The sequence below is a fragment of the Montipora capricornis genome, chromosome 6 (assembly GCF_036669925.1).
Source record: "Montipora capricornis isolate CH-2021 chromosome 6, ASM3666992v2, whole genome shotgun sequence".
NCBI lineage: Eukaryota > Metazoa > Cnidaria > Anthozoa > Scleractinia > Acroporidae > Montipora > Montipora capricornis.
Genome location: NC_090888.1, coordinates 42447293 through 42469792, shown reverse-complemented (window position 1 = coordinate 42469792; position 22500 = coordinate 42447293). Strand labels below are relative to the sequence as shown.

Sequence of the window (22500 nt, the reverse complement as noted above, 5' to 3'; positions counted from 1 at the left end):
TGCACTGTCTGGATATTCGTTTGTGACTTTCTGTGAATATCTCTAGGCATCTAAATATTCGTTTAAAGTACATTTTAGAGAAAACTAAGGCTACCCAGAACTATGACATCAATTGAAGCAATTTGTTGCTTTTCATCGGAATGCGAACTCATTTGAATTAATTCTACAATGTGAAACTTTCTCAAAACAGTGTCACAAGTTGTTTTATTGTCAATTCAGAAGGCTCGATAGTTTCCCTCACTTCGAGCGTGTTTTTTCAAACTGTGTGCCGATGATAAAGAAGTTCTTGAATTAAACGTCATTCCATTCTCCGAGATTGTCGTGAATGCACCAATATGGGGTCTTTAATTCTTGGCGGGATTTAGAGAAGTAAAAAAAAAATCGTAGGATTTAACTCCAAAAGTTCTTTCACGGCTGTACTCTGGAAAACTAGTTTATTTGTTTACAAGGAAAGGAATCTTAGGATTCGGAGCATTTTAACTTGGTCAGTACACTTAAGTTGGGGACTACGGAAACGAAATGTACTAAAACGCGTGATGCACGTGGAACACGGCTATTTCCCTATATAAATCAAAGATGATCCCGTTCTCGTTGCACTATCATGTATTTTTTACGCTCTCAAATTGGTAACTTATTATTATTATTATTATTATTATTATTATTATTATTATTATTATTATTGTTATTATTATTATTATTATTATTATTATTATTATTATTTGCAATTGTTTTTGGTAGGTGGAGGTTCTTTCCATCGGAATCTTGTTAGCCTATGCAATGGTGTCTATATGTGTCCTTGTGAGCCGATATCAACCTGGAGTTCAACGCGTTGATGAACATGGGGTGAGTGAAACAAAAGCAAGAACCCGAAAATGGCTTGAAAACATCGGTGTAAATGCAGATAGCTATGATGAAAATTTCCAAGTTTTCAAAGAAACTCATCAATCAACAACATACAGGGAAAGAAAGCTGGCTGATGATGACAAAGCTGCAAAACACAAGACGAAGCAAATGTGGGAATTTTGCATCAAATTGTCGGTGTTTTCGCTGGTTGTTGGAATTATCGGACTTGTAGTTGTCCTTTCCGTCGCTTTTCAATACGTTCTTAAACCAGACTGGTGGGCAATTTTTCTTCTTTGCATGTTTGGCGGAACAATCATTGTTTCACTTGTTGTTCTCCAACTCCAGCCCCAGAATAAGGATACCTTTTCATTCATGGTCCCTGGAGTCCCTTACATTCCTGCTCTTTCCATCTTCATTGATGTCTTATTGATGGCAAATCTTCAATGGATGACTTTTGCACGCTTTGGAATTTGGATGGCAATAGGTGAGTACTTGGTGTGATATATTTCTTTCAGTAAATCTTTAACTGAGCGTAGTGTAGTAGATATCGCTCATCTAGCCGTTCCGGGTTCGAATCCCAGCACGTTCCCGCTCCGAAGTTCACATATGTTGTCAGTAAAAAGAATGACAGTAAGACTGGGGACAAGTTGTGCATGCAAAGGGATTGCAGTGACACCCACTGCTGCCGTATTAACGCGCCCACAGTAGAAGTCTGAAAGGGAGCCTTCGTGTTGCCCTTGACCTCTGTTTGCCTCTTGTCTTCAACAGCTTTTGTACTACCTTAACCAATTTTGTTTTACATAATCGAGCATTAATACTCATTTTACGAAAAGATGTGTAAGTCAGTAGATTTAATTTCACTTGAAATGAGCCCGGCACTGTATTAAGTGTCTCATCCTACACAACGTGTACAATTTATCTCAATTATACGGTAACATAGAACCACAAACAAGGGATGATTTCTAGTTCGCAGCCTCGTAAATTAAGGACATCACACCTGTATTGTTTCTCTGTAAAATGAAAAGGGATAGCAGTCGCGTATTCATGGTTTGGATCTAAGTCATCGGACTTGAAAGTTAATCATTGTCTGTACATCAAATGGAGAATTAAAATTCTTCCCTTAAGTTAGAGAACATGCCATAGAAGGCAACGGGGCCTTCTTTCCGTAAAACATGTAAGAGTAGGAAGTATGAAGACCGAAAAGCTACAACCCATCTGTAGGCTGGCACAATTCTCGGCGCCACCTATTGTTTACTGCACATACGAACTGGAGATCACGGATTATTTTGTCACTTAGGGATTTTGTATTTTTGTGGCGTGATTTCACGATTTCTTGTGCAGAAAGCATGCTCCTTGGGCTAAATACCAAAACAGTTAGCTTAATGGTATTATTTTTTATAGATCTTGAAATTTTTCGAAGCGCGGAAAAAGTTAGATAAAACTATTTGAAAGGTCAAGCGTGTTATTGTTTCGTTCAATATGTAATATCGAAAAACAGGTTTTCTTTTCAATCAATTATAAGGAAAAATTACTTCTTCGGAAGAAAACATTCAGGGTCAATGAGAAATTTTAAGTTTTAACAGACGATTGTTTGCAATACTACTGCAGGTGCTTGAGGAGGAAAGCAATGTTTTAGGAGGGGACATTGGGGTCTGCGGAAATTCGGTATACATTAATTTTTAGCGCGGTATTTCCGAAATTGTCTTCCGAAAAGTTCCCAGTATTCGATGCGGAAATTATGTCAAGGAATAAGCGACAAAAAATAGTTGAGGCACTGAACTGGGAAGACAACAATTAGGGAAAAATCACCTTAACATTACATTTTCCACTTGCACTCCCCGTTCTTCCCCCGGCTCCCCCCTTCAATGTTGGTAACGGAAAAGGGAAGCGTTGGCGATAAGAAAGCAACATTCTTGGGGAGGGGGGGGGGGGGGGGAGGGGGATTAGATGGAAAGACTTTGGAGGAAGGAATTGTCCGAGATTCCTTATAAGGGTAAGTGTCACAACCCTTTTGGCGCTTATTGTAGGACTTCTTCGGAAGAAAACATTCAGGGTCAATGAGAAGTTTTAATTTTTAACGGACTATTGTTTGCAATACTACTGCGTGTGCTTGAGGAGGAAAGCATTATTTTAGGAGGGGACATTGGGGTGTGCGGAAATGCGGGATTCGTTAATTTTTAGCGCGGTATTTCGGAAATTGTCGTCCGAAAAGTTCGGAATTGCGGCATGATCAAATCCTACGGAAAGTGGTTCTTGTATGTTTGGTTCCCAGTATTCGGTGCAGAAATTACGTCACGGGAATTATCAGACTTCCGGTCGCTCCAGGGGAAAATTGGAAACTCTTTAACCTTCCTCCTTGGTGCAAGATCACGCTTTGCAAGCGCGATTTGTTTTAACAAAGGTAATCCGGTTTCGGTAAAATATTTAACAGTTTTTGAACGCGGTATTTCGGTATTTGCCAATTTTTGGCGCGGAAATGCGGTATTCGGTAACCCCAATGTCCCCCCGTTTTAGTTCGCCATGCCCTGTACTTGTAGTGTGTAGTATCGCGGGATATTTTTACGAGTCTCTCTGTAACATTGTTGGGTGTAACAGTGGTGTGTAGCATCGTAGGATGTTTTTACTTGCCTCTTGTATTTTGACTCGCCCTACGGGCTAGCCAAAATACAAGAGGCAAGTAAAAACATCCCACGATGCTACACACCAAGAGATTATTGTGCACACTATGTCGGCCAATAAGAGATTTATTATTCAGCTCAGTCGAAAAGAAAGAAGAAAATTAAGCTCAAATTATTATAACTTGCTTCCTCGTGTGACGGACTATCTTACGTGAATATTCAGCGAGCGACCGTGCTGGGGTGTTTACCACTTGCATTTACAATCAAATCTACGTTGTATCGGCTCTTGCTCAAAATATTTAGTTTCTCAACTTGTAATTACGCCGATCAGATCAAACCACTGATCGAACGTACACCGACAGGATGATTGTCCACGGTTGCTTGCTTCAAAATTCTGGAATTCAAAAACATGCATTCCTTTTGAACTAAAAAGTTCTTAGCGTCCTAAAAACACAAAAAATAAACCTACCAAACCAAATTAACCCAACGTCGCTGACTAAGACTATCCTTTCTCGAGTTTTTAAAACTTTCAGCCACTACTCGATTAGCTACCTTTCCCAGCCTCCTGCTCCTTTCTTTTCAACGTTTTATTACGAATTGGAAATAAATGTGCCATTCTTTTGTAGGCCTGGAAATTTTTATTTGTGTGAAACAATGTTTTGGGGCCAAACATTGTTTCTCACGCCTTGCCCTAATGTTTCACAACTGCGCCTGTTCCCTTTCGAAAATCCGGTCAAACTTTAGTGTTTGTTGCCGTCATTTTTGCCATCAGATATGGCTTGAAACTTCCTGAAGAAGTCTACCTTAGCTAAACGTGACGCGTCGGAGAACAAACAAGTTTTACACATACAGCTTGCAGAGTGTTGCTCTCTAGTTTAAAATGTTCTTTAAATTTTTTAATTTAATTTTTTTTAGAAACTTTAAAGTATTGTTAAAGATAGCACGAAGTTCAAAATTTGTGATCAGCTCCATAATGACAATAACGCAAAGTCTTTCCGTATACGGATTAAACAACAATAACGTTTTCTTTTTTGCAACTGGCTAACTGGTAAAAACTGGCCAGGAACGCCCCCGGCTTGTATACTTTTGCCGTGTAAATTTCCCAGCGTGCACCACGTACAAAAGCAGGTGGAAATGTCTTTACTCACGGTGGAGTGGATAGGGATTGTGAATTTTTTTATACAACACTGCTCGGTAATGCGACCCAGTGGTTAGAACGCTTGCCTTTTGTGTAGTTATGTAGTCACGTAAAAATGTTTGTTGTAATTTGAATGAACTAGTGAAGCTATATATGTGTAAAAGACGTGGGCGTCGGCGGCTAGTTGGAAAGAAGAAGAGTTGAAGAAGGAACGTTAAAGTGGTACTATGATAAAAAAATCATTTCCTTTTTTTCTTCAGATTTTGAAAGCGTGTTCGCTTAACACCTAACTGGCAAAATTTTGAGCTTTGAGTTTTATCCAAAGGCTGTTTATTTTGAGTGTAAGTTTTGGATTTCATGGTCCGCCATTACTCACGTTCAAAACTGGCCGATTGGACCTCAGAGGGTTGGATCTAGAGAAAATGACGTCATTTACTCACTAGCTTAAAATTTCAGCGTCTAAAAGCAATTTATTATATATGCAGAACACGGGTTGAAAAGTCTGAAAGCCCGAGACTTCCGTGCTGCATATTAATTAGGCCGCGTACGCATTGCATTCTTAAACTAGTGCGTGTTTGACGTCATTTTCTCCTCGACCCAGCTCTCTCAAGATTTTAAAGTTAGTAATGGCGGACCAATAAATAAGAAAATTCCAGCTAAAATAAACAGGTGTCTTTTTAAAATCAGAACTTAAAACTTGGGTGAGTTAGTGTCTAGTTAACATAGTTTTGAAATCCAAAGGAAAACCAAATTTTTTTTTGGTCGTAGTACCACTTTAAGAGAAAAGTTAGTGGTGAAAGGTTGAAGGTGAAGAAGATATTTTTCCTGTATCACTGCTAAGAGCCATTAGCAGGGGCCGCGACAAGACTTCAAAGACGAAATCCCTTTGTTAATGGCGGAATTTATGAACTGAAATGACAGAACGAGAGTAGGAGGAGGCATAGTTTATTAATAGAGGGGAATGGTTTGGAAGCTCGGCAAATGTCAAAGGAGCAAACAAAGATGCCAAGATTTAGGTTGGAAAGTCCACTACCGTGCACAATCTTTTGTTTTGAGCTCATACACAATGCAAGAATTACGTAACCAACACGTTTCTATTGGTTAGTTCCTCAGTACGGAGTAAACAACTATTGTGTTTTGTGCACGGTCAAGGCCAAAAACGAGAACTACAACCTACAACAAAGAAAGCTGTCGGCTTTCATAACCATTCCCGTCTATTACCTATGTTTAATTAAGCTTCAGGGAATCATACGCATTCAAGGATCGTATTTACTCATGAATTAATTAATTTTAGGATTACCTTATGATTCGTTTTTTCTTCAGGTTTTTTTCCCCTATTGTTTATACGTTAATAAAACTGTTGTTAATTACTAGGTAGTTCACAGTAGCGTGTTGCGAGATCGAGGGAAGGGGTTTGGCATTTTTCTTTCTTTTCTCTTTCCTGTTGTTTACCCCAAGGGAGTCCCCCTTGGCTATCGTCACAGGATCCCGGGTTCAAGACACCCTCTGGTCATTGGTTGAATTTGTTCCGGGTAGTTCCTGGTTCAACTTCTCCGCTGCACTTATAAATAGCCAACTGGTTTGCCTCCAGCCAGTTGGGATTCATGACAGTTGTTGTTGAATGTTCTGTTCTGTCGTGATTGCGTTTCATTGGCCCTGAAAACCCCTTATGGGGAGTGGTCACTTAAGTGTGTATTTATTTATTTATTTATTTATTTATTTATTTATTTATTTATGTATATCGACAGAGGACGGCCTCCACGCTAAAGGTAGCTCCATTTGTTTCAATGTTTGTAAATCTTAACAGACTCCAATCAAATGTGCAAAGTAAACTGTTTCTTTGTTTTTAATGAGAACTTTCTTAGGAAGAGATTTTGTGATAAAAATAGTGATAAGAAGTCACAGCATTTCGACTTCTCCGTGGTCATTTTCAAAACTGGGGATAGAGAATACAAGATAAGAATAAATATATTGCCAATAGATTAAAGTGGCTGGAACCAGTTTTCATCGCTTTCACGAGACCTTCTTATCAGAAGGTTTATAACTACTATACCGTATCACGTAACAGCAATTTTATGGTACCATAGGAAACAAAAACTAGTGCTTAACAAAATGCGCCCACTATTGTCTCGTATTAGATTACCATGGCAACATGAAAGCTCTCCAAGGAAAACACCATATTTTCGTCTTTACTTGCTTATATCTCAAAAATGAACTGGGTGACCCCCATTTTTTATCGTAGAATAGGATGCCGTTTTTGGAGATTTTTCATGTTGCCTTGGTAACCTATTCCGTTACACTAGTGGGCGCATTTTGTTAAGCAATAACTGGTGTACCATAACATTGCTGTTATGCGATACAGTGTTGTAGTGACAACCCTTGTAATAAAGGTCTTTTAAAAGTAGTGAAACTGGTTCCAGCCAGCTTAAAATGACAAAATCGTTACGAATTTCACGAAAGCTAAAATGGGATAATTAAAGTAATTAAGAAACATTAGAGACGTTTTCAAATGACTGCCCAAAGTAATTACGCGATTGCAATTGTTACGCTTAGTGATTGGTGAGTTACATGGAATTGCTTTGAGCAAGTTACATAGAATTGCCACCAATTTGGATTGGTTCATTGCGCTAACTGCACCTGCCGTGATTGGTCGAAGTAATTACTTTGGTATTTGTTTTACGACACGCAATTGAAAACCGCTATCATGAAGTTACCAAAGGCACATACAACGATGAGACAATTACCAAAACCACTTGGACGCGAGATATCAGGACAGCGAACGCCTCAAAGAGGCATTTACTCGACCTGAAAAGCTTGTGCAGTCCTCCATTCGAAAATTTATTCATATACAAAAGTGTCCGCTGAGGATTCACGCACCCAGCAGCAGGTGGTTGAGAAGCAAGAAGCTCCAATCAGAATAGTGCTGCCCTTCAAGGATCAGAAAGCTGCGAACGCGATACGCAAATTGCTTGGAGAACTCAGTCGAAAGATCAATATTGATGTTATCCCTGTGTAGAAAAGAAGAAAGATCCAAGTCAAGGAGGAAATCAAAGTAAGGGAAGACAATCCGCAAAACATAGACCCCGAAAACATCACGAGAGGATTTAAAATCAGATCTACTTAATTTTCTTCGTGGTGCTTAAACAGAGAAAAATTCCTTCGTATTAGGTGGTACTGTCCTCATATCAAACTCTTTTCCCTTTGCGACGAACATCGACGAACATTTGTTTTTCCCGGTTCCAGGCGGGCGCGGCCGCTAACCGCACGTAATGCGCATGCTCAACGTAGCGGATTTTCAAAATGGTGGACAAGCCAAAGAGAGAAATAAAAGAACCTAAGCGGTTTTGCAACGAATTTTCCGCATACACCCCCGTTAAAAAGGCTAATCCACAGAAAAAAGATACAAAGCTGTACGATATTGAAGTGACGGAGGTTGATAAAGCCAACAAAAGATTGAAAATCCACTACGTTGGATACAGCTCACGCTTCGATGAGTGGAGACCTTTCGGGGAAGATGAAGGATCTGAATATTTCCCGTTTGTTCGTAAAGAAAACCTGTTTATTCCATCGGAAAATTCCCTTCTGGATAGAACACAAACATTTCACGGTCATCTTTTTCGTGAAATAAAGAAAAAGCTTTGGTCTGGGCGTCGAGAGGACCCTGAAATCAGCATAGACCTCAATGTTGACCAGGATGTTTTTATGGAAGGACTTGGAAGTATTATGCCTGGTATCATCCAAAGAGGAAAAATGGTTTATCAAGGCAAGTCAAATAGGATGCTCGATCCCTTTCTTGGAATGAAGTGGGACGAAAGAATTTTAAATCCAGCTGGAGATTTTGCTTATGTAATTCCAGGAACAATAAAGTATTGGATGGGACAAAGAAATCCAATTACCGAATACAAAATCATTGGGGAGCAGTATAGAGCGGTTTTCGAATGAGTGTCGTAAAACCAAAACCAAAGTAATTACTTTGGCCAATCAAAAAGGACGGAGACAATCCAGTAAACCAATCAAAACTCGAAGTAATTAGACGTAGCCGACACAAAGCGCGGGAAAATGTGCACGCGCGAGCCACAATTGGTTTTGGTTTCACTTCTGATTGGTTGAAAAAGTGGCGCGAGAACTTTGAACCAATCACTGACTGAAGTAATTATAAACCAAAGTAATTAACTAATTACTTTCGACACTCAATTGAAAACCGCTCTATTAAATCTGAAATTGAAAACAGCTATTTTATTACATTTCAGTTTGTGAGAGGTGATGGTAATAGGAACGACTACCAAGCAAACATGTAAAATATCAAGGCACTGTTTTGTAACTGTGCCATGGAACTAATGCTGGTTTAATAATAATAATAATAATAATAATAATGAAAACTATATTTACAGAGGATATCACCAGCTAACACTAAGCTAATTAGGGTGATCCTCTATCTACATTACTAAAATTTGCTATGAGGAATTAAAAACTGACTGAAGCTTAAAAATATATGTATACAAAAATATATTATTCACAAACAGTTCCAGCTACATTTCAAACTGTTCTAGGCTAAAGTCTCTAGCGTCTTCAGCTAAACTGTTCCCAAGCGTGTACTCCTTCTGTACTAGAAAAATCCTTGTCCAGTCTTAAAAGATAGCTTCGGTATGAACAGGTTTCCATTTACGTTCAAATCATTTAATGCCTGTAGCACATTGTAAACTATCAACTTGTTTGTATTTATCAAACTGGAACTTTCTGTGAGTGCCTTGTTCATGTTTGTGGCTAAGATTTTAACAGTCAAAAGTATAATGTTAGTGACGCTGGCATCTGGGTATCCATTTGCCATCTTCCTTCACAAGATGTGCACAGCAAATCATAGCTGTACAATGTTTACAAGGCGATGTGCATGTCTTAATGCTGTGGCTTTGTACTGAACAGTTGCTGCATTCATAATTGTTTTTAACTCGTTCATAGCCTGCTGCTTCCAGGAACTGAATTCTGTTTTTCTTCAGAAAGAGTTGTTTAAGTGCATCAATTCCTTTGTGATTTGTGGATCTGAAGAAGTCTTTGGAAGCTCTATCATTGTATTTTTCCAAACCTTGTTGAGTGTAGTATGCAATGTTTTGATACAGTTTGAGGAATTCAGGAACATGGCAATGTAGTGCATGCATGTAAGGGGTCACATCTTTTGCTTGGTACACACTGAGAAAGAGTCCAAACCATGATTTGATATCTCCTTGCAGTTGAATTATCTCATCCTCTGATGTAAAATCAAGTTTTAAATCACCAATTAAATCCATAAATTTTTGCCAGATCTCTTGTATTTTTTTGTTTTTACTGTACTGAGGAAGAAGCGTAGGAATGTCAATATTCTGAAACAGTTTCAATTTTTCTGGTCCAGTGAGATCTCTATATTCCAGCTTTTTACTCTCTTTATTGATTCTAAAATTAAAGGAGATTCCAATACGTTTGACGAATTCCTCATAACTTGCCATGTGTTTATACTTTTCTCTTAGGAAGCCATCAGAGAAAGTGGTCTTTTTTTTCGATAGCATCACTTCTTCTCAACTCTCTTATGAGCAAGTCAATTAAAACATCTGAGATCCTCAGGAAAAGATGTAATGTATCTATAATAACATGATCCATTGGTATAAAATCAAATAATGGCCTTGCTTTACAGTTGAATTTTTTTCCAGTGGAAAACCTTGTTATTTCGTCGATAGTTCTGGCGCCAAATGTGGGGTCATTGATTGACCATTTTTTGCTTGTGTCCCATCGTTGTTGCCTGGGACACTTGCACCACACGCAAGCATAATCCTCATTTGCCCTACCTAGTCCACAGACCAGAGCTAAAAATTTCCAGTCACCACCTAAAAAGTATTCAATTTGATATGTGCAATTATTTACACTTATTTCCTTTAAGTTTGACATTTCCATTCGAAGGTCTGCCAGGCTCTCTCTTATATTGTCATATGTCTCTGTAGTTTTTATAATAGCAAGTACATAATTACCTTTCTCACCCATTGCCAGTTCCTTTTCATTCAGGATTGTAAAAGTGAAATTGACAAATGTGAGCCTCTTTCCAATATTTGTCCCATCACCACTAAGTTTGATCTTAATGGTTTCCCCATCTTTGATCTCCCCAGTTTGCTGAAGCTTCACAATGTGCTCTTGCAAACTTTCAGAAAATCCCAATTGAACACCCTCAGTATCTCCTGGAGTTGGTTTCAAGTTCCACTTACTGTTTAGTTCCTTGATTCGCTTCTTGATGGAATAGGTATTGGGGACACCATTGGCTTTCATGGCAATTTCATGCCAGGCCTCATTTGAAATATTAAACTTATCTTTTAGATACAGCCACATATTTATGTTATCAAGGTCATCATTAGTAAGTTCCTTTGGGTCAGACTCGGTGAATGTCAGTTCTCCCTCTCCAACAAGATTAAAAGTTTCATATTGATTAGTATCAGTGTTAAGCACTTCAATTTTAGAAGCAATAAAATTGTAGAGCCCAAGAAAGGACAGAGTAGTTTGGCATTCCTCCTTCAACTGGTTTTTTATTCTCTTCTGGTGGTGCTTGGAGTAATCATGGAACTTCTTGTTAGCAGGGCCTCTACCTTTCTTCTCATTTTTAATCACTTTTTTGGCCAATTGCACAAATTTTTTCTTATAGAAGGCACCTTTCTTCTCTGATTTATCGAGAGCTTCTTGGGCTTTTTTATCAACTCGCAATCGCTTTGCCGTTTCCTGTACCAGTGATTCCTCTAAAACTCTTTTCTCTCCCCTTAACTTGCTGTTCTCATTTTTAAGCTGAACCACATCAACCTCGTTATAATACACCTTAAATTGATAGCAAGGACCGGTTCTCAACTTTGTGAGGAGTACATTTAATTGCCTTCCGCCACACTTACTTGCTTTCTTGACCGCTTTCTCGAGGCAGGATATTTTTTTCCGGAAAACTTCTAAAATGCGGCTATTTATTATTATGCCGTGTATTCCTGATCTATCGAACACTTTATTGATGACGGCCAAGAGAACCGACTGATAATTTTCTCCGTCTTCCTTTTCACTTTCCTTTGAGACTGTATAGATTAGCAGGCTATAATGAAATTTCAAAGGACAAATGCTATATGAAAAACCCGCAAACTAGCCAAAAAAGGTATTTATTTCGCTGAACAAAAACTTCACGTATCTTACTTGTTTATCTCGTACGTAAATGACGGAATATTAGTCCCCGAAGTGTTTTCCGAGCTTCCAGATTCCTCTCCTACTGCTTTCACAAGTACAAAACTAGAAAAAAACACAAGGACGAAGATATAGCTGTATTGATCAGCCATTTGACGAGCTCAAATCTGCTTTTTGTTCGATAATTTACATATCAAAACAAAGGAAATATATTCTTCTTTACGAATTTGGCGGTACATTTTCAACTAGCGCTTGCGCAAATGAATTATCGCCCGAGATCCCTTGCTCGGTCTTGTTTTGATCAAAAACGCCTTGTAATTTCGACCAAACCGCTCGAGTAGAAGGTAAAAATGACGAGGGAAAAACTTAAGTTTTAAGTTTGAAAATTACCCAGATAGAAAGCAATAATATTAAAGTTTTATATTCCAGGGGTACATTGAGTATTTTTTTAACAGAGAATCGCCACGATGATAAAATGTCCGAAAATCGCACTCGATGTGAGTGGGGCGCTGAAAGGGGCGTGGTCACAAAATTAATTTAAGACTATTTGTACCCCATGAGTTTCATATGAATCGGGGAAAGCCCATTCTGATCCTTATACGAAACATTTGATACACGAAAGACATAAATGAATCATATCATCTGATATCTTTCGTGCAAACCTTTTCGCAATAATTATATTTTTCAGGTTTCATCATATACTTTCTGTATGGGTATCAACACAGCATGGAAGCCGTCAGACCAGCCGATTTGAAAGAAGGGGAATTTGTTCTTCACGACGTTCCAGATTATGAAACCATCGCAGATAGACCTCAAGTACCTTGAGATATATTTCCTTTCGGAAAATGAATCCGTAGTGTAGCCTAGTAGATATCGCTAGCAACTCACTTCACGCTCCAAAATTCACCAAGCTTTCCATATATTGGAGGCGGGTGAATATTAGCATTACGGGAGAGGTTTTGACGACAGAGATGATAGGGGCAACCAACCTCTGAGTCGGGTTCCCCTTGGCCTGTGTTGCTGGCGGTTTTATCCGAGCGAGCGATCGAACGACGAAGCCGCGAGGCTTTGTTCCCGCCCTCCCTCGGACAAAACCGCTGGCTACGCAGGCTAGGTTGCCCTTAACGAGTTCGGTCGTCCTTTTGTTTGCATTAACATAGCTCTTTAACAGCATTTTCAGTTATGTTCCATTTTGATTGGAGAAAAAATCCCGAGAGAAGCCCAAATGTAGACCGCACGTGACTGTCGTATTTGTAATAGTAAAGTGATATAGCTTGTGTATGTATATTTAACAATTATTCCACGAGAGCGCGTTGGATATGAGATCATCAGTCAGATAGCAAACGAGGCATGTAGCACCCAGTTGGCTATAATCATCTCATAGTAAAAATAAAAAGACTGCTGCGTACAGTTACTGTTATAATAGCTCATATACCATGATGGGTAAGGGAATCAAAACTCTGGAATGCATTATCCAATGATCTTGTTTTTAATAAATTGTATTATCAAAAAAAATATAATGAATTCTCGGTTTGTCATTCTTACGCCTTGTTTTGATATCCAATGCGATGTGTTCAGTTAAGTCTCAGAATTTACTATCTATTTTCAACAATAAGATGGGTGTTAGGTTACGTGCCCTATTTTGGTTAGGGTAGAGATAGCTGTTTATCTTTACATTCAAAAATATACCTTATTCGAAAATTCCCGCTATTTTAGTATTCTTTTGTCTGATTGCAAACCGGACCTTTTGGTTTCGTTCAAAGTGAAATATTCTTTTGAAATTTACGTTTGAAAGCGAGGTCAAAAACGCCAATTTGCAATCAAACAAAAGAATACTAAAATGGCGGCCATTTCGAAATTAGGTGTATAGATATAGGGCCAAAGGAACACTTTGTGAAATTAGTTATCCATCTGAAATTAATGGACACGAGTGATGCTGAAAGCAGGAAGAAGAGGAAGGAATATCAAAATCGGCCTGTATCTACTTACGTGGCTTTCTGGAAATATCAAGTTGCCAGGATTAGGTGCGCACGGAATATATCAGTACTACTAGGTACTGATGACTTAAAAGCACCAAAGTACCCAAATTAATTAGTAGTGCTATGAGGGCAGAAATTGTTACTGGGTTTCCTGTTGTTTGTCTCTAGTAGGTGAGAAAATCTTAATACTCATACGCTACTGGAACAACTTACACGTTACACGTTATATTCCTGGTCATAGTGCGCGTACTGTGATTTATTTATTCGGATGATTTGGTTTGTTCATGATAATAGATAATTATGAGACAATTTTCTGTAGGAGCAATAATTAAGAAATACCAATGTGATGATAAATGAAATTGGAGCGTTCAGCATAAGCCTTGAAAGATGATTAATTCAGCCGTCAGTTGTAGCTGAACGGCTCAACTGACATAGATAGATAGATAGATAGATAGATAGATAGATAGATAGATAGATAGTTGTTTATTTGAAAAACATTGCAACCAAAGGTTGACTTACGCATTCATTTACAAAATTAGTCCCACAGGAGTCCCACAGGGCAAACCCATAAAGCAAACCCATCATTTGTTGCAACCCAGGCCTTCGTACATGCGCCTATTAGGATACACGACACAGAAACCTTTTCAGTCGAATACGTTATGTAGCTTGATTACAGCGGGGGTAGCTCTAGTGTCATCTATTACTCATTATAAAAGTAGCACAGCACATCGAGAAACAAAAACAATTTCTGCAGTTGTATCACATTTAAAACCTCCACGCGAGGCCAGCAAGGGTTGTAAATATGATCCAACGCTGACGCAAACAGTGGAGATTTCAAAGTTTTCAACGTCAACCTTTAGTCTTCATATTAACTGAATATGTTTTAAAATCGATGTAAATCATTTAGGGCTAAATTTGTATCAGATGTGGTAGCAGCCAAAACGCCGGACCGGGGTTTCTCTTGTTTAATTTTCTTGTTTCAATTTTTGTTGTTATTCTTCTGTCCTGACAGTCTTGTCAGGTTCCTCAGCAATAAAACACAAATTATCGAGTATGACATACGCCATAAAGGATCATGAATTGACGATCCGAATCCAATTTCATGAGAGAAAACACAACAACATTGACAACAACACGAACTCAGAATTCAGATTTTGCGGGAAATTCTCTAAATTTCGAATGATTTTTGCAAAGACAAAGTCCGGTAGTCCGTTTTAAGAACAAACTTTGTGGGTTGTTCCTTGTTTGTAATGATTAAATCCAATCTATTGCTCATACTATTGATGGTTCTGTCGATTAATTTCTTATCTAAATGTTGTGCAGTTGTTTGCACTGTTTGACAGAACTCATCGAAAGTTTTGAATGGATGTATGCAGCCCTGCTTGCTTCATTAATCTCTTGACAGTAAACTGATCTTCCTCTCGCCTTAATTTCGAAATTTGTAGAAGACGTTGACGGCGTATTCTCGGTGATAATTTTCGATGACGACGAATCACTTTTCTCGTCAGTCACACGCTCTGAAATGGCTTGCTTGATCTCCATGCTCTTTAAAATTCGATAAATCGAGGCCCGAGATATCCTAGCTTTTTCCATTATGTCCCTTGACGTCAATCCCTTACAAAATCCTTTGCAAAACAGACGGATGCGTATGTTTCTGGATCGATTTTACACCGGAAAACCATCCCACTAGTGTTACTTAGGTTTGCGCGCTACTGTGACGTCATCGTCAAACAGAGAAAATGGCTGTAACTACGTCCTAATTATCGTCAATTACTTCCAGCTAGTGTTAATTTAAAAACAGTATAAAGTACAATCATTTATGCTTCTAACATTGCCACGCAGTCTTTTACCTACGTGTAATGCTGCATTTTCTAGTTCATACAATAAGCACCAAAAGAGTTGAGACACTTTCCTTTTTTAATCGGAATCTAGGACAAATCCGTCCCCTTAAGTCTTTCCAAGAACCAAGAGGTGACTCTTGCACAAAGGCAGATCAAATGCAAATTACAGTCCGGAAATTGTGATTTGATGTTAATTTATTAGACTATACACAAACTTTATTCATCAATACATTCATAAGACCTCATAATTTTTACACAAAGATTGTTTTTCCTTTTAACGTGTGTATCTATATGTCTCATCGAAGTTACGTTTAATTTAGTCAGTGAACTTTATCACGGCAGAGGAATAGCATTTGCAATTACTTCCTTTCCACATCTGCTCCATCACAGCGGACAGATTCATACAAGGGATGCGTAAGAATGTTAGTTAAAGTAGCTTTCTTTGCAACCGAAACGGAGTATCTTCAGAAGAAACGAAGTATTATCTCAAGTCTAGTTTCACCCCACCTCGAATGCGTACTTGAGCAGATCAAAACAGGATAAGGTGATAAGACCTCAAGTACCGTAAGTCTCAAGTTGACCTATTAACGAGTTTCTTATATGGCGTACTTGGACCTCAGTATGAACTAGCCTAACATTTTATCCATTGCGCTTTTTGCAAGTGGCCCTAATTGTGCAAATATTTGTTCGGTTATTTAGCATTTGACTTTTATGTCATGCAATGTTACACTGGCGAGTGTCATGTCCAGGCAAGTTACTTTGTTTAATTCTAACCTTCTTCGTCCTAGCGGCCAATCACCAAAGGATTCCTCGATTCGTTACAGATGAGAAAATTCTGCTGCAATTAAATTTAAATTTGATTTCAATCGAAATCTTGTCCAAACAAATTAACTTAAGGCATACTAACTATGCTTAAGGTACCTTGAATAAGAAAGATGACGAAGTGGAGTTTACGAGAACGTCACAAGTAAATACAAATTCGCCTTTTGTCTGAGATGACGATCAGGTCGCAATTATTTCATCTCACCTGCGTTCAGTCAATTATGTCAACCACCCGTATCGGAACGACATTGAAAACAATAAAAACCTTAAATTTTTCGTAATTTGTTGGAAGAGTATGGCAAGCCACTAAAACCGTCTGATCATGTATGCTTCTTTTTCCTTTTCCTTTCATTTGAAGACTGCCATCTGATCTCCTTTCATTGGAACTTTTGTTTTGTCTTTATATTGCATCCAATATGTAAGGGGTGGGAGGAGGGGGTATGGGGTTGTATGATGGTGTCAAACGAAACAAACGAAATGAAGTGTTTGATATTCGTTCTGTAGGAGGCTGTTATTTGCCTCAGCCTTCGGCTTCGGCAAATAATTGATCTGCTCGCCACTGACAAATCACGATATTTTTCTCAACCGCGTCCAATAATTGTTAAATATGTACCAAACAAGTAGGAAAAAAATAAAATAAAATATAGATTTAGCCAAGCCTAAAGGCCGAGCGCCCTCAGTGGCTATTTATTCTTACTACCTGTAGGGTTAGTGAAAATAAAAGGTTTCGAATTGTCTGCGTTTTGATGTTTCCGGTTGCTGCTTAATTAAATCATTTTCTTTGCTTTCTTCTGTAGAAAAATTCATTGCCTAACTAGTGAAATCCATGGTAAATTTCACGCTAAAAACCGATATCGCATGAATCACGAAGCGATGAGTGCGATGTCGGTTTTTCGAGTGAAATTTATTTTGGAATTCACCAGTTTGGCAAGGAATTTTATTGAACCGCATGAGTTTTAAAGAAAACAAGCACACCCTCAGCGAGCGAACGGAAGAGGAAATATTATTTTAAAAAGCTATTTCGGAGTTAACTGTCAATAGCCAGCGAATAGGAATCACACTAAAATTAGAAACCATGAAAAAAATTTGTCATTTCAAGGTCAAAGAAAGGGTTTTGCTGATGAACTTTATTCCACTTCATCTCTGAAAACGAGATCATTTACTGTACACGGCAAGTTGGCTTGGAACTAGAATCGGCAACATACGGCAATGCAACCAAGAAAGGACGAAATGCAAACAAGATCCGCTGCAACACTATAAATTACCTTTAGGTGCTTTAAACAAACGTCTGAAAATACAAGCTAATGAAATTTCCCCCTAATTTTATGAGAACTCATTGCGATTACTTGTTTATAACATAAGCGCAAATTTTCTTGTCACTTGTGACGAGGCACATCGAAAACCAGTTGCGCAAACCGAGAAAACAAACAAACAAATCAACTTTTTCTTTATGTCCAAAAGAGTACAGATAATTGTTATTTAATTCCAGTTGACAATAAAAAACGAGTTTAATTCCTGAACAAGGAAACCCCGATTAAACCACTTTTTTAAAAATACGCATCCTCTTTAAACAACGCATCCGTAACAATAACAAACGGTTTAGTGCCCAAGGAAAGAGTTTGTGGAGTAACTTCTTCCACCAAGTTTGAGCTGTTACTGGTATTCTGTTTTGTCGTTTTCATTATTTTTCGCTCTCCTATCGTTTCTGTTCTAGTCATAGGTTCTCCAGGCATCATGCAACCTTATCAGAGCGTCTAAAGATATGCCAAAAATTGCAATAAAGGAAAATCAAAGTGCCACTGTCGTTACTCGTGGATATGAAAGTTACCGCGTTTAAAATTGGCAGGCTGAAGTTTTCTTTATGCATTAGCATTGCTAGTTGGATAATTGTGTAACAGCATGGTGGGCTCTCATATGCAAATAGATACCCAAAATAATGCATGTATGTGAGGTAATCCCCTTTGCTGGAATTCAACCCTGTGAAATAAGTATATCATTTCTCCAATAGGCATAAGATTTTTCTTTAACACATCCTCTGTAAAGAGCTGTACCATGTGTTCAAAGTTCGTTGCACAGATGACAGGATAGTTTTGAATAAGGTCTGGTTTTTATTGCCAGGTCATATTGTTAATGTCATCAGGTTTAGCAAGTAGAGCAGATCCATTCAGTAATAGTAAAACGTTTTGTGCCAGTTATACATTCCTCCAACAAACCTTGCCAATATTTATCACTATATTCGATACTGTTACACTTAGAAACAGATGATCTGAACCATAATTGATCACAGGAAGTGCATATATATTCAGGGCCATGTGTTATCTTATCACGAAAAAGACTGAATCACTTTTGACATGGAATGTCTAATAGAGTCTTGACCTTGACAAATTTCAGTTTGGTTTAGCCTTGAGCTCTGCATAGCTTTCCTTAAATGGTTTTATGCTTTTCTGTTTAGGTCTCTGATATGTTCTGGATTGCTTTTCTTTTTCTATTCCCTTTGCTGCTTCAATATTTTCAGATCAGTTTTAGCAGTTTGCATTGTTTTTCTTTTCCCTGAACTCTTCAAGTGATTTGTCTCTTCCACTTGATAGATTCTCTCAAATAAGCTTTTTTTTACCACTGCTTTGTAGAAATTATTACTGACACTCACATCATTTTTGGCCATCGTTAATTAATCAATTACCAGGCTCTGAATAATTGTTGACATTGGTAACACCGCTGATTTCATAACCTGAAATAATGTCATTATAATAATCTAACAGAAGTGCTGAAACATAGTGTCTTCCATCTAGATGTCCAATGTTCACAGTAGTTCCCTGTTGTCCGCTTATAGGACTGATAACAGTTACTGGTGCACAACCTCGCGAACGGGAAGTCACAGCTTTCTAAGCTGCGTTGTGATTATCCATCCTGATTGGCTTTTTAGATCGAACTTCCGGTTACGCAGGAGTGACACATTTGCATAAAGAACCTCACCAAAACTCGTGGATATATCCACGAGTAAAAAACCAGCTCTAAACAAATTAAAATTTATATCCCTCCGATGCTTGAATAACTGCGTAGCTACCGGTGTGGACCACAGCTATCATGATATGTCAAACTGGATTGGAACCAGCGAAAAATGTACAAAGAAAACATTTTCCAAACCGTTTTCCACCTGAACACGAAAAGCGTTGACTGTGTGAGAACTATAATTGACGTGCTATGGCCGTGCAGCCGCGTCGAGCCGCAGAAAGCGCGCAAAAATGAAGCCTCGTTTACTTTTAGGTGAGTTAATCTTGGTTAGGGTTAGGGTTAAGGTTAGCCTGCAATCCAATCGCAAACCAGCATCTGGTCAGCGATCAACTTAAAAAAAAAAAAAGCTGACCTCGGTGAGCTGTAAGCTTGAGCCCGCAATATGGTCAGGTGATACTGGTCAGCGGATACAGGTGTCAATTGATCATAACATGGATGTCCAATATCAAAGATGTATGCTGTAAACTAGCGTGATACTGACCACATTGGCATATATGGAGGGATAGACGTACGTACAGACGGACGTACGAACAAAGCGGACGGTCGATGACGTCATGCATTTCCAGCGATCTGAGAAGTGAAAATTTCAAAGATTTTCCGGGGGAGCATGTCCCAGCACCCCCTAGAATTCTTGGACACCTCCGGCACAAGAAACACTGTCACTTGCGCCTTTGGCGCGATCTCAAGCAAGCATCTCACTCTTTGGAAACTTTGAGACTTGAGAGCTCTGTAATTGTGACCCATGTCATCTTTCTTTCTACACTTAAATCACACAACTTTGATGTCACAAGACAAAAATACTTGCACTAAAGCGGGAATGTATCACATTGCGTGAAAATACAAATCAATGTATAATAAAAAAAATAAACAAAAATATTGTCATTGGTAATTGTGGCTCATACAATCTTTTTTTTCTCGTTCAGTCAAGTGCAAATGACCCTAAACTACGCTTAAATGAAACAACTTTGATATCACAAAAATACTTGTACTAAATCGGGAATGTATAACAAATCAATTTATAAACAACTTATATAGCAAAAATATGGTCATTGGTAATTGTGACTCACGCCATCTTTCTTTCTTGTTCAAGTGTAATAACTAGGCTTGAATGACATTAGGTCGCTTGTAACGCGCCGGGCGCGGTCGAAGGGTTTACGACTGGTTTATCACCGGCTTTGCAGGAGATGAAGGCAATGGAGGTAATGCAAAGGGGCCTCCAAATAGCGTACCAGCATCAAGTGAGAACTCGTTGTCAAACAGGGAGAATCCTATCTTTTTTCCAAACTCGAAACCGCAGCCAGCAAACTTCAGCTCGAGGGTTCTGCCATCGATCTTTGCAACTGTTGACAATCCGGCCCCAAAGTGAAGATGAAATGGCCCAAAGAAGGCTTCACTTAGCGTTGCTTTCCATGTGAATTCACCTCCCAGTACGCTGCCAACTTTGCTGATGCACTTTCCATCCAAGCCAGCACTCGAACGACCAAGGCCTCCGAGAAATCGTGCAATTACTCTTTTTTCTGAATCAAAGACCTGAAACAAGTAGGCCTGTAGTTGGGCAGCGACTGTCCCTCCTACGTCTGAAAAGGCCGCGTCTCCATCCAATGCACCTTCCCCGTAAGAGTACTTATTATCACCGCCAAGCCGAGCTGCTAGTTTTATGAAATTGTCGCCAATTTTTTTAAGGGTTTTTGCTGTACCTTGGTCGTAATTCATCTTCAGACTTCCTGTCAGTAAACTAAAATGTAGAGGAAACAGATACAGGTCCTTAGTCTTAAGAACTGATTAGCACTTACCGATGTTGTCTTAAACATTTGCAAAATCACTACTTCTACTCCTAAGTTTGTATCGGCTAATAACCCTAAATATACGAGAGTATACGTAAAAGAGGCCTCTCCATTCATTACATCATCATAGTCTGTATCACTAATAGTAATAATCAGTTGTTTGAATGGTCTTGTAACTTACAGCGCCGGAAGAAACACAGCTCAACGAAGTCGAACCGAATGGATAAACAAGAAGCCTCTGGCACCCAGTTCAAGCGCGAGCTTTCAAGTACAGGGACAGATCGGTGAAATAATCTGTACACGGATTCCGCTTTGCGAGAAACTCTTAAAATAACTGGCTTTATAAAAAATGTTCTTCAAACACTTATACTGAAGGATTCTGAGACGAGATTAAGGCAAAATAAGATGTCTTACCCTCAACCGAAAAGCTTCCTGAATTATGATAACACACTGAAACATCCTGAACCTAAATTTAATAATTATCCCATAAGCGCGCTATGGAGATGAGATGGTAAATAGCCAACGAGGCGTGTAGCGCCAAGTTGGCTATAACCAGTCGCGTATCCAACAAGCGCGCATGGAAATTTTGTGTTATTAAATTTTTATTAACTTCTGAACGCTTTGGACACTTCGAGATGAAAACCAAATTTTATTGAAATCAACGCAGGCGTTTCTTTTTTCTGTTCCTTCGCCCATTTGCTAGCTAATTATTTATGACGTAATGGTACTTTTGCAAATGTTAGCAGCTTAGATGCATCAACTCGGGCATTTTCGCGTCCGGGGCTTTTGGCTATCGATCTTTTCGTGATAAAAAAGACTTGCTCGCACGATACATTACTACGAAAAAAAGACGTCCTATCAAATGAAACAAATGGACATTACGACATACGTACTTCGTCTATCTTAAAAACTGTAAGAGATGTTGGGTTAAAGAAAAAAACAAAACAAAAAGTTGTTTATGCCCTATACAACCGATTTCCCTCCAACACATACATTACCGATTTTTTTCTTTTTAAAAGTGGTTAGTCCGAATCCTAACACTGCTTTCTTTCATCCCCTATCGCCAAAATTTATACAATGCAAAGATATGAATATGCTGGAAGGGTAATCGCAGCAAAAGTTCTTTCGTCCTGTTAACACGTTGGCAAACCAATACGGAGCAATGTAGCTAATTCTTCAATAAATTATTTCATTGAACGAAATAATACATGGAATGAATCCATTGAATTGCGGATATGAAATCAAGTGAAGCTATATGATCCTCGCGCAGGTATGACTGCAATTTTAGCAACTGTG

At 38.6% G+C, this 22500-nt stretch overlaps 1 protein-coding gene, 1 long non-coding RNA gene and 1 pseudogene across 5 annotated transcripts in view; 1 reads left to right on the top strand and 2 right to left on the bottom strand.

Moving 5' to 3' along the window:
- The window catches only part of LOC138052175 (cationic amino acid transporter 2-like), a 46646-nt gene extending 33360 nt beyond the window's left edge, over positions 1 to 13286 (top strand). For all 4 annotated transcript variants that reach the window (XM_068898548.1, XM_068898546.1, XM_068898547.1 and 1 more), the window contains 2 exons: positions 739 to 1327; positions 12455 to 13286. In XM_068898548.1, the coding sequence (XP_068754649.1) occupies positions 739 to 1327; positions 12455 to 12591 (726 nt within the window). In that variant the 3' untranslated portion in view covers positions 12592 to 13286. The remainder of the gene's footprint in view (positions 1 to 738; positions 1328 to 12454) is intronic.
- On the bottom strand, positions 7894 to 11918 carry LOC138051039 (uncharacterized; annotated as a pseudogene).
- A 6841-nt stretch (positions 13287 to 20127) lies between the features above and the next one.
- Positions 20128 to 22500, bottom strand: part of LOC138050531 (uncharacterized) — a 2878-nt gene continuing 505 nt past the window's right edge. The window contains exon 2 of the long non-coding RNA XR_011132643.1: positions 20128 to 21155. This is a non-coding gene — a long non-coding RNA (uncharacterized lncRNA). The remainder of the gene's footprint in view (positions 21156 to 22500) is intronic.